Genomic DNA, 19,473 nt, shown 5'->3' with positions numbered 1-19,473 from the left:
AATAAAAGTAACCCTGACATTTTTTTGGGTAATGACAAAAATAATTCTTTATATAACGGCATGGCTCAACATAGGTTGTTAAATTAAACCATCTGAATATAGAATCATTTTAAGAAATTGTTATTTGATCATTGAATAATATGATTATTTTATTTTAAGATGTTCAAGAAAATCTATAAAAGCAAACAATCTCTCACCTGTTTTTACACTCGGATATGGAGCATCTTGGATGGGAAGTGTCTGGACCAATGCCAAGAGGATACATGGACAATGAACACAAGGGTTTTAGCTGGAAATAATGAAAAAAACTATTACTATAAATGGACAACAAGTCAAAAACCAACCACAGTAAAGGGTAATGCGATTCATTTCTACCTGTCTTCTGTCTTGCTTCCCATACGGGGGCAGCCACAACCTGTAAATATTCATTATTCAAATTATGAATTGAATTTAAATAAAACTAATTTTAGATTTAATTAAAAATCTTACTCTCTCTGATAGGAATCATGTGAGTAGTTCCTCAGTTTGTCCACACAAGCAGCAATATTATTATCCTACAAACCAAAAGACATGCTCAAGTGAAAAAAAGATAGTAACATGAAAATACTTTAGAACCACAGGACACTGTAAGGATTTATTAACATGCTGTAAAAGTAATGTGTACTGGAGGTCTTGTATAATGTTTATAATATGCCAGTTCACCTTGGCAGGCAATCTCCTTCTGCCTTTCCTAATGCAGCACGCAGTCACACCTGGCAAACGGTTTATACGAGCATGATAACCTGCAACACACAGTTATGATTCTCAGATGCAAGAAGAGGGCATGGGAGAGGAAAGACTGAGAGAAAGAACGATACCATAGATAGCTTTGCTTCCTGTACATGCTTCTTCCTCGAAGCGAGCCCTACTGTTTAGCAATAAGAGATGAAATCGTGTACAGCGTAACTGGTGATGAATAGAAGTAAGATGTTTAGAAAAAATAAGGAATTACAAACTAAAACTAGCATTTCATAATATAAAGGTTAAGGCTCTGACTTAATTGGACCTTAAAAGTGATGTTCATTGGGAAAAAAAGCAAAATGTGGTGATTTTTAATACATATAAAATGCTCATACTGTCTAATTGTGGGTCTTAAAGACAAATAAATATGGCAAGGCATGCTGGTAAAAGGTTAAAAAAAACACAGTCCCCAATCAATGCCAATAAACTATGTCAGTGGTCCCCAAACTTTTTTGTGCCATGGACCGGTTTAATGTCAGACAATATTTACACGGACCGGCCTTTAAGGTGTGGCGGATAAAAACAACAAATAAAATTATACAACCCGCAAAAAACTGGTAATTTTTTAAATATTATAATAATAAACGTGAATCCACTTTGTTGGTTTTTTTGTCCATTTTGCTAGCTTAGTGGTTTGAATTTAGCGGTAATGTGTTATGTGTTACCGGTTGAAGCAGCCAAGATAACACTTCAGGTAGCGGATGTAGATAAGACATGTGACCGAGGCATCATGACATGCATCAAGAGTGAGTCATAGACAGATGTGGCGGAGAGAATCTGGTAATTTTCCAAAATAAACATTGTTCAGAATCAGATAATAAATAAAGCGGGAATAATGTAATTTATGTATTCTTTCTGTGCGGCCCGGTACCAATTGTCCCACGGACCGGTGCCCGGGGGTTGGGGACCACTGAACTATGTGGTTGGGAAGGTAGTTTATACCACCTAATTATCTTAACATCATCATCCTTACTATTTTACTCTACTTTTACTTCTATAGATATACAATATATTGAACTATTGTCATGCAGAAGGGAAAATATCAAAACTCATATTTATCAGGAAGTCATATTTACCTTATTTCCTACAGCACATGAACACACGCACAATATTATATAAAAATATTATTCTACACTACATTATGCACGCTGTTTATTAGCCTTGGGAACTTTTTGCGAAATCATACTTGATTTCCTGACCCTCTCACTCTGGTCATACCTCCCATACTGCAGACCACAAGGGAGCCCCAGGCAAAAGTCTGAACCATGGTAATAACCATGGCATCTTATCTTACAACCCCCTTGGAGGCTTGGGGGCCTTAAGCATGCTAATATACTGCTTATAACTAGAAATGGCATTGCAATCTCTGTTGTTTAGTAGATTAGGTGTGTCAGTGATGTAATCTGCTACCTACATTAAATTCAATTTATTTTTATTTGTATTTGCAATTTAGCAATGTACATTGTCCCAAAATCAGCTTTACAGAGACAAAGAGGTTATAAAATTATTTAAAATTATAAGTTAAGGGCCTATATATTTCTCCCTAATGAGTGAGCCAGAGACAGGGAAAAACTCCCTCAGATGGTAAAAGCGAGAACCCTTGAGAGGAACCAAACTCAAAAAGAACCCATCCTTATCTGGGTGGCACCGAATGTCTATTCATAATAGTTTTATAATTGTTCAGTTCAGTAAAAGGTGCTTAACTGCATAACAAATGCTATATGGCAAAGCAAGTATAATTATTTGTCATGGTATCTGAACTTCACACAATGTTTACAAATTAGGACTGCACTTGAGTCACTTTGTTGGGAATGTTTCAGCACAGCCTGAACAGACACCAGCTATACCTCTCTGACTGGGTTGACTGGGGTGGAGGAAAGTAGGTGAGTGATGTTTCTCTCTTTTTGAGTCGAGTGCAGCAGGTCTGGGTGCTGTTTCAGACTCTCTGCCGGATATCAGGCCCTGGACACCAATACCTGATGCACAGTCACCTTCAAAGAACCAGTCGCTCTGTTCATCATCACCTGTGGGAACAAATATTAGCAAATAACTAATATTCTTATGTTGTGATACCTAAATGATGTCTTCTATATATAAAAATAATTTGTTAACTAGTTACAGTCATGGATATCCCAAAAATATATGTATGTAAAGAATAAAACATGTGCTGTTATAAGAAAATAATAGAAACATAATGAGCAGAACTGAATTGTATTTAATTGGTTGTAATTAAGTAACTATTATATAGTATATGCATAAAGTATATAACATGTGGTGTTATGGATCACCCCCAAAAACAATTATAAAAAACCTCTATATATATATATATATATATATATATATATATATATATATATATATATATATATATATATATATATATAAATATATATACACAGATTTATATCTGCTCTAAATGTACCTTAAATTAATACAGTACTTTTCAATTATTTAATACGCTAATCAACATGGGCATGGAAAATATGGATGCTTTATGCAAATGTATGTTTATTATTTGTAAAACCAAAATCAACATAGAGCATGAAGACAAAATATTCCTGTAAATGTTAATTAGGACACCAAATAGAACTTTTGCTGTTTCCACACGGACGGTTTTAATTGCCGGATGGGTGCTTCATGGCAGATTTTGGTGCTTGATTTGGGATTCGGTGTGTCAGTAAAACAAATGTTTAGTGATTAAAAATGTTTTTGTGGTGAAGTAATTTTTTTATATATTTGAGCAATGAAAGGTCATCATAACTAGTTGTGTGCTACTATAGTTATTTAATTATATATATATATATATATATATATATATATATATATATATATATATATATATATTAAATTTTTTAAAAAGTTAAAAGAGTACTCATGGTGTGCATCAGGTGCTAAAGCCGGCTTCAAAAAAGCAGACACATGAGTGCTCCAGCAATGCTTTAGAGGTTGCAGAAGTGGAAGGTCTGCTTGTCAGTGCTCAGGCCATATGCTGCACACTGCAACAAGTCCATTTGCATGGCCTTGGTCCCAGAAGAAAGCCTCTTCTAAAGCTGGCTCAAAAGAAAGCTCACAAACAGTTTGCTGAAGACAACCTGTCCAAGAGCATTAATTACTGGCTCAGATTGTCATTATAGAGGAGTGGAAGAGGAACCAGCAACAAATTTACAATGGAGACTCCTTCCATAAATGTTCTGTACAGAAATCTTACCCATATCATTATTATATTAATTTCTATATTTATTAGCTGCAAGTTTACTATATTTTGATAATAGACTTATGCTGTCACTACAGAAATTACAGTCTTCTTCTTCTTTCGGCTGCTCCCGTTAGGGGTTGCCACAACAGTGGATTGGATCATCCGTCTCCATACTACTCTGTCCTCTACATCTGCCTCTTTCAAGTTAACTACCTGCATGTCTTCCCTCACCACATCCATAAACCTCCTCCTTGGACTCCCTCTTTTTCTTCTCCCTGTTGGCTCCATCCTCAGCATTCTTCTTCCGATATACTCCATGTCCCTCCTCTGCACATGTCCAACCATCTCAATTGCGCCTCTCTCACCTTGTCCAAAAAACATTCTACATGCGCTGTCCCTCTAATAAACTTGTTTCTAATCCTGTCCATCCTCGTCACTCCCAATAAAAATCTCAGCATCTTCAAATACTCTGCCACTTTCAGCTCCACCTTCTGTCTTTCAGTCAATGTCTCTAAATCATACAACATCACAGGTCTCACCACAGTCCTATAAACTTTTCCTTTCACTCTTGCAGATACTCATCTATCACAAATCACTCCTGTCACTCTTCTCCACCCACTCCACCCTGCCTGCACTCTTTTCTTCACTTCTCTAACACACTCTACATTACTTTGCACTGTTGACCCCAGGTACCTGAACTCCTTCACCTTCACCACCTCTTCTCCCTGCAACCGCACCACTCCACTGCCCTCCCTCTTATTCACACACATGTCCTCTGTCTTACTCCCACTGACTTTCATTCCCCTTCTCTCCAGTGTGTACCTCCACCTCTCCAGGCTCTTCTCTACCTGCTCCCTACTCACACCACTAATCACAATATCATCCGCAAACATCATAGACCATAGAGACTCCTGTCTGACCTTGTACGTCAACCTATCCATTACCACTGCAAACAGGAAAGGGCTCAGAGCCAATCCTAGATGCAGTCCCACCTCCACCTTCAACCAGTCTGTTGTTCCTACTGTTCCCACTACAGAAATGACGATATTAGATCAAAACCATTACATATAATCCACAAATGTTAGGTCTGTTATAGATAATCTGATTCATCAGTTTTAAAAATAAAATGTAAAACTATACATAATTAAATACATTTTTTGAGAAAAGATTTTATGTTTACTTCATATAAACAACAATCTAAATATAAATTTGCCATGTTTTTCAATTCCTCGCCTGTCTGCAATTAGTTTAATTATGTGACTCGATGTTTCAACCCAGCAAATAATTTCAGGAGAATCATAAAATTTCAATTACAGCTACTTATAACCTCTGTGTCAAATGGTGTTAAGTGAAGTGCAACCTCAGGGCTGCTTCTGGGTCAACCAGGGGCTTAGTTGAAAACCTATTCATAACTGAGGTGCAAAGGGGACGCCACCTTACACTCACACACACACACTCACATTTACACACACACACACACACACACACACACACACACACACACACACACACACACACACACACACACATACCCAGTGGTCTCTATGGGCCTGTCAGTCAGCTACACAGCAAGGCCATGCCTCTCACAGTCAAGGTGTAGTGACAACTGTTAAATCAGAGGATGCCTAGCACCTCCACACCTAATGAGATTAGTGAAGCCTTCAGCGCTCATTAGCACTACATGACAACCTCTCATTAGAACCGCATGGGCACGCAGTGAGTGCCACCCACAGCAATCAGGCTACATGGTGACACCGATTTGTTGTTTCTTGTTATGGTACAGAACATTTTGTTATGATCAATTTGGTAGTAATCCTATTTCTTATAAAGGGCTGGTTTGGTTAAGGTGTAGGTATTTCCTGATTTAAAGCACTATACATTGCAAGTCAATATTTGTCATTCCCAATCATCAATAATGCAACCCACCAAATTACAAAAATACAGAACTTCAGAATTGCAAATTATTACTGCAAACATAACAGGTAAATACAAATCAATATATTGTTTTGAAAATTCTATTATCCATTCCACCTTATACTACACACAAATTAATGTTCCTACCTTGCCTTCCCTCATCATTGGTGAAAAGACCAGGGTCACTGCTGCACACGCTGCTCGTCTCACTACAGAAAAATGTAAAACATTATTTCAGTTTATCATCGAAATGTTACTTAAGCTGACAGTATTATAATTTTTGCTGCCTAAATGAACAGATCCATTACACTGTACACATACAGTGGCAAAACATCTTTCAGGGTTTGACATTCGTTCATATGTTCAAAAGTGTCTGAAATAATTACTGTAAAAATACTGTATGTAAAGTGGAATCAGATCAAATATGGCAGACAAGGTCCTTGCTTCGGAGATCAAAACCGCTAAGACGCCAGGGAGGGGCAGGTACAGATGCGGATCGAAGCTCTTGAGTGACATGCCCAATCTAATTGAATATCCCTCCCTGTCAACTCCAATCTAATCTGCCCAGCCTTTTCTGAGGATGACAGCAATGCACCAGATTTTTTTTTTCCCCTCCCGCTTTCTCCGTCTGCCGAAGTGCTCATGCACAGAATGGACCTCAGGCCTCAGGACTTTGACTCATGCAACAACTGGACAACATCTGTTCTTTACGACACTGAGGCCTGGAGCAATGACTCACAGCAGAAATCTGAAACATTTCCTCACACAGTCAGACTACTGACACTGAACAGTACAAAGTAATGGCAGTTCATATGCATGATCAGACACTGATAGCACTGTGGTCATGTAGTATAATGAAGAACATCTAAAAGGTTCAACAACAAATAAAATTCCCTTAGCTGTTCTTTTAGCTTAATCACTGATCCTGAGCCTATCCTGGGAACACTGGAAGTAAAACCTGGGACTACACAGTCTGAATGGGATGCAGAGCTATCAGACAGATTTAGCAATGTAATCTTTCAGACTCTTTGGATTATATCATTTTTAATACACTTGCAATCTGAAATGATGGCGAAACGTTATAGATGAATGGGCTTACGTAAAAAATATAATTACAATCAATACAATAATACAAATAAAAGAGTTGACTATTAAGATTCTTACAATTAGTTACTGCATTGAAGCTTTTTCAGATAAATAATAATATATATACAGTATATCCAAAAATCTTCAATGTTTTGAAGAAACACGTGGAAATTTCATGAATGTAGGAATTCTAGTACTATGTTAGACACAAATAATACAAATATTGGCTGAAATTCACTCGTTTCTATTGAATTAAAGAAAGATAATAAGCATTTTATCCAAATATTTTGTTTAGCAAAATGTATAAATTAATAAGATTATCAAAGTATGAAAGATTAACATGTAGAGTCTTAATATAAGGCACTGATACATATCAAGATATAAAAAATGTTAAGGTCCGAATAACTTTAAGTTTTAATCTTAGCTGAAAACTTATTATCTGATATATAAGAACTTTCGTTGAATATTGCATATCATCTAAGACATGGAGGGTGAGCTGTGAGTCTTGGGAGGAGCTGACAGACGCATCTGCCCGCAGTTGCCACGTGCTGATCAGAGTTAACCTTGACCATGAGCAGAGAGGTTGGTGTGGGTCACACACTTGCTGATGCAGGACTTCACCATATTGGGAGCCGGGCGGCCCAGTGTACCGGCACACCATGCATCACTAGAAGCAGATGGCCTCTACATGGCCGCACCCTCACACACCCAAGAAGCAGATGTGGGAGGGGGGTCATGGTCTCAAGGGAATAACACAGCCTTAGCCCAGAACTCCTGGATAAACACACACATGTATATGGCCACACATACACACACGCTCCTCAGCTGCCTGTTTGCCATTGGAAGTGAGGCTGAACATCACTACTTGCTTACATGTCAGCAAGAGAAAGACGGCTACTGCTCATCCTGGCATTGCGAGATTTGTAATGAGAGTTAATCGCCCTGTGAAGACAGCAGCATGAAGACCAACTGCTTTTTTCGTGGCAGAGTGCTGGTCTTGTCACACCCAGATACAAGTATGGTATTACAGAGGCTGTTTAATTAATTCATAACGGTGCTCCAGCGATGGGGAAATGAGTAGTCAAGTGACTGAATTTGAAAACGTAAAGTAAAACAGCTTCTCAACTGTCTGCTTCATATCATTAACGGTTTCATGTTTAATAGGGGTTCTCGAGTGATTAACAGCTGATATGTGCAAGAAATCAAACCGTTTCGGACACACCAGCACATAAAGTGACAAGTGTATCTGTAGAAATCAAAGTGAAATTAAATCTCTATTGATGCGCTTGAATGTCAATGAAGAGGAAGAAGTGTGCTCGTTTTGAAGAAGAATGATAGGTACAATATAAACAATTAATTAGGCCCGCACATTAAGTATTAAACATTATTAAAGGTGTAATGTGATGTTGCCTTGAGAGGCTCGCTGCCAATATGAAACGGTTTCATTAAGTAGTAGCTAATTAATGCCATGCATTATTGAAAATAACATTTTTCTTTCAGCGAGTAGGAGCCTCCCTTCCCCCTCTGACATGACCTTCAGTGGGGGAACTTTTCAACCGAGTTTATCTGTCTCTGTCTTGCCTTGTGTTAAGTAGAACTATGCATCAACAAATACAAAGATGAATAATACATGCTCAAACAACACTCGTACTGACATTTGATTCATCATCAAAATTCCCGCACACAGCCCAGGCCCTCTAGGAAGACGTCTCACCAACAGCTTGCCTTAAATGAGCTAATCTCTTCCACTTCTTGTCTTATTGTCTACATACATCCAGGGGAGGTGAGCCCAAAACACACTTCTGAGACAGGGTGTAATCAATAGGATATAATCCCACTCTCTAGAGACCAATAGGCCAGTTTGGGGTAAGATTACTACGCATTGGCAAGTCACTAAGCACTGGCTTATTCTGCACTCCAGAACAAAGACAGAAAACTAGGAGGGGTGTCTCACTGATAACAGAGAGACCCATTCCGACACCATGCCCTCTTCTAGAAGTGTCTGATTAAAAGGGTCCTCCAGCCTCCCTCAGCACGGATAATTGGATTAGTCTCAGGGATTTGTGAAAACCAACTTGGGCAAGTTAGAATACAATTCCAAACTCCTTGCCTACTTTCACAAATCAAAATTTACTGAAGTAATGACTAGTGGAATCAGCTACAGAACAGAAAGATAATAACACGGCATATACTTACTCCTGAACCAGTACGCTTTGGCTTTGAACATGAATGAATAAATGAGTAAATTAATGATTTAATGATAGATAAATAAATAAATAAATAAATAAATAAATAAATAAAAAGAAAGAAAGAAAGAAAGAAAGAAAGAAAGAAAGAAAGAAAGAAAGAAAGAAAGAAAGAAAGAAATTAAAAAATTGAGAAATTATGAAATAAACTAAGAAATAAACTAAGAAATTAAGAAATAAATAGTAAACATATTATACTTGTTTTTTTCCAAAATCATTTTTAATTGATAATTTCCCTGCCTAAGCAAAAAACCCACCAAAAAAAGTAAAAGCTTTCGAGTAACAACTTCACTTCAACCTAAAGATCAGGATTGGAGCCCATGTGTCTTATGTTTTATACCCACATGGCTGCCATATGAAAAATCAAGTATATAACTTTACTTTTTAAAATAAGTTTATTTAAATAAGTAGGAAATTTGAAACTGACTTAAATAAGGGAAACAAGCTCACAGTCTTGGCCCTAGATGTAGTTAACTCAATATATAATTGTATTCTTTAATTAAACTTTAGTAACCACTTAATCCTGGTCAAAGGCACCAGTGGAAGACCCCAGTGGAGTCTATCCTGGCAACACAGGACACCAATCCATTGCATACAAACAAAGACCTTAATAAAGACAACTCTTATTAAAATGTAGTTGTAACTATTGATGCTGATCAGGAGCTGATGGATAATAAGCTAGTCATCCTAAATTAAGTAGGGGTTGTTCTGAAGCAGAGATCATGTGTCCCGGTGAGAGTGTCTGTACCGAAAGGTGAGGCCCTCCGGCCAGGCCAGAATGAACACCAGGTGGTGCACCATGCACTGGGCCCAATGCAGGTCTAATCAAGGATGTAAGACCCAGCTGGAGCTGCCAACAGCTGCTTCACACACACTTGGATTGGTTTAAGGAAAGTCTGGACAATGTCTGTGCGCTAGGGACAAGAGAGAAGATGAGCTGTAACTCACATGCTTAAAACTAACATCTGGTCTCACAGTGTGTGTGTGCGTGCGTGTTCGCATGTGTGTGTGAGACCCTAAGGGTTATTTGCATTTTAAAATGCATTAGCTATCATGCTAAACTTAAGGCCTGTGACTTTCAAAACACTCATCCTTCTCCACTTCTGATTGTGATTCGGACAAGCTCAGCTTGAAGATTCCAACATCACCAAAGCGTTCCAATCCATCCAATCCGAGCACACGGCCATCAGGCACATAGTGCAGAAGTGTAAGTGAGAAATGATTGACAGGGCAACACAGTGTTCCCATTTATTTCTTCTCCGGAGCTGTTTTCTGTCATGAGGCGTATTGATTTTTCCATAAAATAAGAAAACAAGCCCCTTCGAGAGGCCACATGGGGTCAGCACAAATTAAAGTAGAAGATGTAAAGCCGGCTGTCAGCCCATTATTGCTGACGCCTCAATCTCTCCTTTAAACCAACCCACAGATAATTACATCATCATGGATCTGAGGAGGTGCTACGGGTAGGGAGAAGGGGAGGCAGAAGTAGTGAGAAATTAGAATTTGGCCTGATTATGGAACAAAAAGCAGCAACTAACAAAATAAAATTCATGAAATAATACTTGACAAAAATAATCCTAAAACATTCCATACAATAATGACTGCATTAAGTTCCATTTATTATTAAAAAGGTTTCTAAGACTAATGCACCTCATCGCAATCCTAGACATGATATCGAACGTCATCCTTCTATGACAGATTGCGCTTCAGCCACCGCTGAAGTTTCTAATAGCACGAGTTAAGTAAATTGAGGGTCTCCACTGACACCGAAGTAATTCACTGAGTCAAAGTCAATTGTCAGACATTTGTGTGATACACATCATCCTCTCTACTGCATGTGGGAGGTGGGAGACTCAGCTATCTGCTTCACCTCAAATTTAATTAACTAGGATTCTATTAAAACTTCATTTCTCATTGATCAATACAATACCAAACATCTTCTTCGTGATTTTAAAAAAGAGGCATCGTAAGCTAATTGTAGCTTAGAGGCAACAAGCAACAGCAAATTTCCCTCGACTGATCACCACAGCAACAGAAGACTACATGCCTTATGGCCTTCATTTTTTAATACCTATCCAGTTGATGAATTGATGCCTGTATGAATTATGGTGCAACGAGGGCAGGTGGACTTTTGACAGTGAGATTTAGGGGAGCTTCTAGATTGTTTAAAATGGCTTCACTTTTATGATCACTGCCAGAGTTTTTTTATCAAGCATAATCACTAAAATGAACAGGAAAGAAAGGGGGGGTTCCTGTATAAAATTATTTTATAAAAGTATTTCAATCTATAAAAATAACATTTTATATAGACTATTGTGCAAAAGTCATCATAAGGTTTTATATGAATTTGATCTCATTTGTTTGTTTTGCGTTATAGTGACCGGTGTAGATTACAGACTTCGTAAAAAGCTTTTAAGCTACTTTAAGAATGGGTGCATGCTGTTAAAATATATATTTTTAAAAGGCAAAAAAGACTTATTTTTAAAAGACTTAGAAGTCAATTTTTATTTATAAATGGTTACGTTTAAACAATTATGTTTTTTTTAAGTTTATCACACTTAATAGTAATGCACTTAATTTGATATTTTCAACCGTATTTAATCATTTATTTATCTTTAGTAGCTGTTTTATCCTGTACATAGTACTGTGGAATCTTTTGTTTACTTTCTGTGCTTCAGTGTATAAAGAGATGTTTTTTTTCTCTAACTAATCACATTTAAATTTTTAAAGATTTACGAAATACCATTCTGACATGTTCTCATCAGACGCCTCTTTCTTCTCCTTGGTCTGGCGCAGGATCTTGTCCTTCCAGCATTCTTGAGACATGCCTCCTACTCCAGTTCCGACAGAGACGCCGTCCTGCTTTGACCAGCCCCCAGAGCGCTTTTTCAGCCGGCTCAGTCTCTGCTTCTTATAAGACCTCTGATGTTGATGAGAATGGTTGGGATGGTGATGACAGTGACGATGGGTTTGTTCGCCTCTCTCCAGTCCACACACTCGAAACCTCTGCTGCACGTTTACATTCACATTTGGTGGCATGCGTTTGACTTTGCGGCGTCGGCGCGGAAGTCTTCCTGGTGTGTTCTCTGTGAACGAGTCCGACTCTGGCCAAGAATGCTGTCTGGTGCGAAAGGACAGGGACGATGGAGTCCAGCGTTTTACTATCAACGTGTCATCAGAATCACTGTGATTAGCAGCCAGCATAGGAGCTGCTGCAACGGCCACAGCTCCGCCAGCACCATGTCTATGTTCTCTTGTGAAGGATTCGTCCAGGCTGGACTCAGATGCTTCACTGAGGCAGAGGCTGTGCTCGAAATCGCAGCGTCGCTTGCGACCCCTCCGTCTGCGAACCTGGCGCCGATGCTGCAACGGCCTGAGCACCATCTCCTGCCACAGATCATCCAGCTCAGCCTGCTCTGAGGTCTGCTCCAATGCAGACACCAGGTCCTGCACCAGCTCCTCCATATCAGTAATGCTTCTGGCAAAACAAATCAGCGTCACTGCAGTGGTCATTGTATACATCCCTCACCTAAGGAACACTATACTTACAAGAAGGAATTGTTCCACAACATGTAACATGGATAGGATTTGTATCAATTATGCTCTATGCTCCTTCTACCTAAAACACGTGAATACTAATGGAACACTACTAGAACAATCTTTTACAGTAATTTCACAGATAGTGTTTATTACAATGACAAAAAATGTTCAAATAGTGACTATTAGTTTTTTCTTCAGTGTTGGTGGCCCAAATTACAATTTATTTATTTTTTGCAACTTGGTAATGTCTGAGGTGCCACACTCAGCTTTGATTTCATGGGTGGGCTATGTTTTATTTTCAGCTTGCCACTTAATAAAATGTTGCCTAATTCTGTACAATAATTTGATTCGCAACATTTTCGCAGTAGGATCTTCCATGAGTTTTGTGGATGAATGCAGAATATTTTTCTTACGATATTTATTCAAAAGTATGTGGACACAAAGCCATCTTGTGTGCATTCCAAACATTGGACATTTACATAGAATTCCCTTTTATAGCTTCTAATAGCTTCTCTTTTAGTGTTATAATAAACTTCAATCTTTAGGTTGGGCTTTCCAATTAATTTTCACCAAAAACATTTGTAATCATTTAGCTACAAGAGGGACCCATCCCCAGCCACTCTCAGTGCCGGTCCCAAGCCCGGATAAATGGGGAGGGTTGCGTTAGGAAGGGCATCCAGCGTAAAAACATGTGCCAAATCAAAACGTGCGGAGGATCCGCTGTGGCGACCCCTAACGGGAGAAGCCGAAAGAAAGTTTTAGTATATGCGAAGTCAAATTAACAGGTCTGGTGTGCGTTCTGCATTCCAGTTCACTTAAAAGGTATGAGTTGGTTTGGCCCACTCGAGCACTTCCACTTCAACCTTCCTGATGAAACATGTTTGGATGCTTTAATTCCAGTTAAGGGAAGAACTACAAGCTGGTAACGCAACAAAATTCAGAGGCATATACAGGTTTGTGATCCGTATATTTGATTTGGCACGTTTTACTTTGGATGCACTTCCTAGCGCATTCCACCCCATTTAACCGGGCATGGCTTGGGCACTAAGAGTGCACTGGATTGTACGCAGACACCATATTATATAGTCAGTTATCCATTTACATTTACATTTGTGGCATTTAGCAGACGCCCTTATCCAGAGCGACAAACAAAAGTGCTTCGAGTCTCTAGCAATGAATAAATCTACACTGGTATGCCAGATTACAACCTTAATATAAATATAACTCTTATCCTTATACTTCTGCATATATAGTGTTTAAGGGTCTCTGGTGGTCAACCAGTTGCTAGAACTCATGTAAGTTTCACAAAATGTCACCTAAGGTGATTCAGGTGATTTGTTGCATCAACGATATTTGTCAACCCTATAAAGACCAATCCAAATGGAAATAAGCCAAATAAATAAATTGGTAGACCAAATCAGATGAATGGCTGCAATCATATTTATGTATATAAGTATTACATTTAACCCTTTTTGCATCATGATGATAAGAAGCTTAGGATCAGATTTTGGGACATCGATGATACATGATTGCATGATTGATGATGATTGTAGCCCATATAGTGTGTTATACACAGCCATAGATGCTGCATGAGGAGCTCTGCGCTGCACCATGCATCAATGACGTGTCGCCATGACGCCATGCGTGCTCAGGGAACGAGCACAACAAAAGCACGCCGCATATGGATTACATAACAACGATGCCCTTCAGCCAGACGACAGAAAAAATAAAAACACGCACACACATGACATATGCAGACTGCATCAGTTTCTACGTTTGCGTCGCATCGCAAACTAATTCATCTCGCTTTAGATTAGCGGAAAGAGAAACGTGAAAACGCGTTTCATTCGCTCGCGTTTCCATCTCGCTTCTTTCCGTCGCCCCGATGCTGCATGACAGTGTTTCGGTTCACACCATCAGCGATATTATTATTCATAATAACAACAATAATAAAGGCTATATTTGATCAACTGTCCTATACACTAAGAGGAGCAAAAAAGCTGACTTGGATACAAAGTCATCAGATGTGAACCTTCATCCGTTAAGGTTATTATACGTTATTACATTATACTATATGAATGCTGCTGAATAAAAAATAATGATAAACTATGCATGTTTTATTAGGGTAAAAAAAATGCGTTGTTTATCACTCACCGTCGCAGTTCCTGCTTTTTTTTTCTTTTTTTTTTTTTTTTGTTTTGACAGCTGAAAGCACGGACAGCACTTCCGCCCCGTCGATGACGTCACTTCCGCCCCTCGCACCATTACAAGAAGGGGCTCCATCTGTGAGTGTTATGCTCACAATGAAAAAAATGTTCCCTGAAAATGTTCCGTCTTTATATCTCGCCATTGCGTACAACGATGACTTATTATTACGGTGTCAGGAAGATGCATTTTTTGCAACCACTGTCTACAAAAGCACAGACATCTGCATGTACATTTGAACCCAAACCATAGGTGGTAATGCCAATAAAGAACTTCCTGAGGTGACACAAGAAAGGACACATTAGAGGAATCCATAATTCTGGGTTATATATTATTACTCTTCTATAATTGTTTACAGTAAGGCAAGCACTAAAATATGTGTTGAGAGTAATTCTGTAATGTACGAGGTGGTATCAAAAAGTTTTAAGACTAGCTTTGTAACACACCAACAGATGGTAGCACAAGGCTGCACGCACAGTCACAAGGCCCACCAAGATATTCCCCTGTATACATTAGGGTGCTATAAAACTAGTGCTATTCTGACCACGTGCGTTACCACATCTGCTATTCTGACCATGGGCGCACTCACAGATGTCTACTTACATGTTTCTTGCCGGAAACAACATGATCTCACTTCCTCACTGACAATACTCACCAGCGTTGGCACTCTTTATGAAGGTGAAGCTCCAGCTCAAAGTTCGCTGTTTTGACATTATTGTGGAGATCCGCATTAGCAGAAATGTACTGTTTGACACGCTTTGAAAATAAGACTTCCAGGACGCAATCCAGAAGTGGCAGGAAAGGTGGAAGTTCTGTATTACTGTGCAAATGCACTACTTATTTTTTAAACAGATCTATTCTCGAAACCTTTTGATACCACCTCGTACAAGACTATAAATGGGAATATAGAATAGAATAATATAGTTTAGAGTATATCTGACTTACTGAAGAGAACGTAGAGTCTTGGGCATTGCGTATAAGTATAATGAGTATTTCATTTAGAAGCCTTTATATACATTTCAAATGCTGGTCCAAGATTTGTTACTATTTATTTAATTTTTTTATTTATTAACTTCTATTTGTTAGTTTTTACTTGAATTGAAACGATAAACAGATTGATAATGATCAATCCTTGAATGCTTCAAGAATAACATTGTTGCCATTGGTACATTCACAAATGGACAGTCATACCATGTATCCAGGATAGTTTCCTATTCCATTTACCCTACACATGATGGAGCACATTCTGAGTATTTATCCCCTCTAAAGTACATCACCTGGATACTTTGCTGCAGCAGCTTTTTATGAACACACTGAATTGTCTTCATTGCTTTAATTGATAACTACAAATTAGCCAAACTGCCAAAACTCACTAATTAATAGCGTAAACTACAGTAAACTAATCAAAGTTTCAGTAAGAGATTGCGTTTTTTAATGCTGATTTGTTAAGCTATATCCATGAGCACCACAAAGGTTACATCAAAATATCATTGCTTACCAATCCATTTTAATTCATGTCAAATAAACCCACTGTGAAAGAAATCCTGATATAATTAATTGTTGCTGTTTACAAAAAAAAAAAACAACAGCCTGTAATCAAATCCAGTGCTGATTTTCAATTAGATAATGTGAAAGAATAAAAAGCTAGAGAGGGGGTAGAGCAACTGACAAGCTTTCTTACTTAACAGTCTATAGGGACTAGTGTATCTCATTAATAAGAAACTACAAAAATTAGTCTACACATACTGCGGTACACTCATGAGATTTTCTTTAAAGCAAGTGCCTCTATAAAAGCAAAGTGGCAAAAAAAAAGTAATTTGTACTGAAGCAGTAATAACTACTTTCAGTTTTTAGCTGAAGCTAAACTCCATACTCCCCTCATATATTCACCCACCAAAAAAGAGAAGGGGATAAAATGAAAAAAAAAAAATAGGAAAGGAAACTCAGTGAACAAGAGCACAAAGACCATTTAATCGCTATCATCTTCCTCTTAATAACTGCAAATTTTCCCCTGGGCTCCTGGGAGAGGGCCTCAGTGAGCGGCTAAGCTCTTATCTGTCCCGTCCACATTTAGTGGTGGAGAGTGGCTCCCTCAGTACCCAGCCCCCAGGCCTTGGCTCAGCCAGGCCCCCGGGACCAGCATGCTCATGGGCCCTCATTGTTTAAGATGAGCCAGAGCATCTAGGGAGAAGCCAGCCTCAAGACATAGAGAAGCCTCCACTGCTGCTTTATTCAACACCTTCCTCTTTTCTTTTTACAAGGCCTACAGATCACAAACACATCCCCTATAAGACTAATAATTAGCAATTTAGGAAGCTTGCCTCCCCAGGATACACACTTTCAATTTCACCCATCAGGACAGAGCATGCTTCACAAGGTGTTTAATATTCATTATCTCTTTCCACTTAATAATTTCTTGTCATTACATCAACCAGACAGGGGCAGGTGATCATTTTTTTTTCCTACATTCATTCTCTTTGTAATTCCACTGCTTATTGCACTCTACAATACAAGTAATGGTTTTGTAGGAGGACTTTCCCAGAGCATCTATGATCAGGGGAAAAGAAGAGAAGAGAAGAGAAGAGAAGAGAAGAGAAGAGAAGAGAAGAAGAGAAGAGAAGAGAAGAGAAGAAAAGAAAAGAAAAGAAAAGAAAAAAAAAAGAAAAGTTTTCTTTAAATTTACAGAAATTTACCAAACCTGTTACATAAAAGGTTTTTAAGGTTTCAAATGTTGCTAAATAGATAGGGACTATATGATATTCTCCTTCTTCTGTAAGGTTTTATTTAAAATTCATTTGAATTTAACCCCAAGATTAAATATGCTTACATCATATTTCACATTTATATTGTTTGACAGAGGCATTTAACAAAATACAGTTTTGAATTCAAAACTCAAATCTTGGAACCCAGACACAAATTAATCACTCTAGCTATGTGATATGTAATGATACACTCAAAAACAGAAATACCATGAGATATTTCTGTCTTGATCTGAACATCAGATGAATCTGCAGTTGATAGTCTTTAATCTGTGGTAATAGGCATCAGTAAGCTAACAAACAGTTAATCATTCATTAAGCTCTTGAGAGAATTCTGCAGCACAAGTGAACCAACTTACAAGTGTTAACAAAGTTATTGCTATGAAACTGTTTAAAAATCCTCAGCACACATCTTACCTCAGGGGGCAAGAAAAACATTTAATAAGGATAACCAGGGATCCATTGTTTCAAAAGCCTCAACTCATTCATTTGTACCCAATTATGTCTCACAAAAAAATAATTGATTTTCACTCCACTTTCTTACATAAAAAAGAAGGCAGTGATAATGCGCATTTGTTCGGAAACCTAAATTTCGAGATTCTCATCAGAGTGAGGAAATACATCTCAGCTTAGAACAAAAGGCGAGCATTTAGAGGCACTGAAAAGGCTAGGGTTGGAATAATAAATGAAGTCCAAGTAAGCTATCTTCCCCGGGCAGGGAGTCACTGGGGAAGCCAACATAGAGCCGGTGAAATGAACTACCTATCTGCACACAGAGTGACTGCTCCATCCTATTTGATTTGGCTCTCCTATCATCTCTTAAGAAGATGTCAGCCTTGCTCCATCTATTGCTCCAAGCCTTTATCGAAGCCGAGACATTCCCTAGCAAGAAGGGGGGAGCTGCATTTCAATCCCTTTCAAACGCACAACACTATTATAACACTGTTATGCGATAAAAAGCAGGTTGTTAAATAGATCTGTCTATTTGAATGGTAATAATGATCATTTTAAGAGGCGCCGTGTCATGACTCGTCGAACAAGCGAACGTATTTGTATGCAGATGTTGGGTAGCGACGTGACATAAACGACCTTGCCAAACTTTTGAACAGTAAAAAAATGGAACAGCGTCTTAATGGTTGTCATTTTTTTCATTCCTGTTACTTTACTAGCTTTTTTCATCATTTGCATATGGTACAGAAACAGTTGTAGATACAGACAAAACATCTTTTCAACTAAAAACGTTTGATAAAATCCACTTAACTCTTATTCACCCCTTGCACAGGACAACACTTCCTATGATAGCTGGTTAGAGAGTATCTTTAAAAAGCTGAGCTGCAGTTTGCTTCCTTAGGTGATAACTGAAATAACTCATTTTTAGCTTAGGATGCGAAAATTTGCTCTAAATGTCATCTAAATGTCATTAAAGGCTAAATTCAGAGCTAAAAGTTACAGTTGTATAAGTTATGCTTGTCATGCTGAACAGCAATGCATTTAACATATTAAGTGAATAATAAAATTAGAATTTAAAATAATCTTAGGACCAATTTCCAACCACAGATACCAAAATTATAGTCCTGGACCTCGAAAATCTCTCCTGGTGGAATAATGTGGTAGGACCAAGTGTAGGGTGTGTAATAAATTAGAAATTTATATGCTGTGTATTTATATAACATACAAAAATAGGTGGGTTCACCTCATTTTTTGATATGTGTGGCAGCAGTTAAACTGTTTAATAATGTTTAATTCT

At 38.2% G+C, this 19,473-nt stretch overlaps 1 protein-coding gene across 4 annotated transcripts in view; it reads right to left on the bottom strand.

Annotated features, from left to right (window-relative positions):
• LOC124389971 (G patch domain-containing protein 2-like) overlaps window positions 1-14,951 on the bottom strand; it is a 34,068-nt gene extending 19,117 nt beyond the window's left edge. For 2 of the 4 annotated variants that reach the window (XM_046855603.1, XM_046855606.1), the window contains exons 1-8: window positions 14,917-14,951; window positions 11,966-12,700; window positions 6,038-6,099; window positions 2,628-2,804; window positions 703-782; window positions 490-554; window positions 376-415; window positions 198-289 (exon numbers count right to left, since the gene is read on the bottom strand). In XM_046855603.1, the coding sequence (XP_046711559.1) occupies window positions 198-289; window positions 376-415; window positions 490-554; window positions 703-782; window positions 2,628-2,804; window positions 6,038-6,099; window positions 11,966-12,687 (1,238 nt within the window). In that variant the 5' untranslated portion in view covers window positions 12,688-12,700; window positions 14,917-14,951. The remainder of the gene's footprint in view (window positions 1-197; window positions 290-375; window positions 416-489; window positions 555-702; window positions 783-2,627; window positions 2,805-6,037; window positions 6,100-11,965; window positions 12,701-14,916) is intronic. The other 2 variants (XM_046855605.1, XM_046855604.1) reach the window with 2 other exon arrangements.
• Window positions 14,952-19,473: the final 4,522 nt, after the last annotated feature.

The sequence above is a fragment of the Silurus meridionalis genome, chromosome 8, assembly GCF_014805685.1.
Source record: "Silurus meridionalis isolate SWU-2019-XX chromosome 8, ASM1480568v1, whole genome shotgun sequence".
In the NCBI taxonomy this organism is placed as follows: domain Eukaryota; kingdom Metazoa; phylum Chordata; class Actinopteri; order Siluriformes; family Siluridae; genus Silurus; species Silurus meridionalis.
Note: the sequence above shows the minus strand (reverse complement) of the source record. Positions and strands in the feature narration are given on the sequence as shown.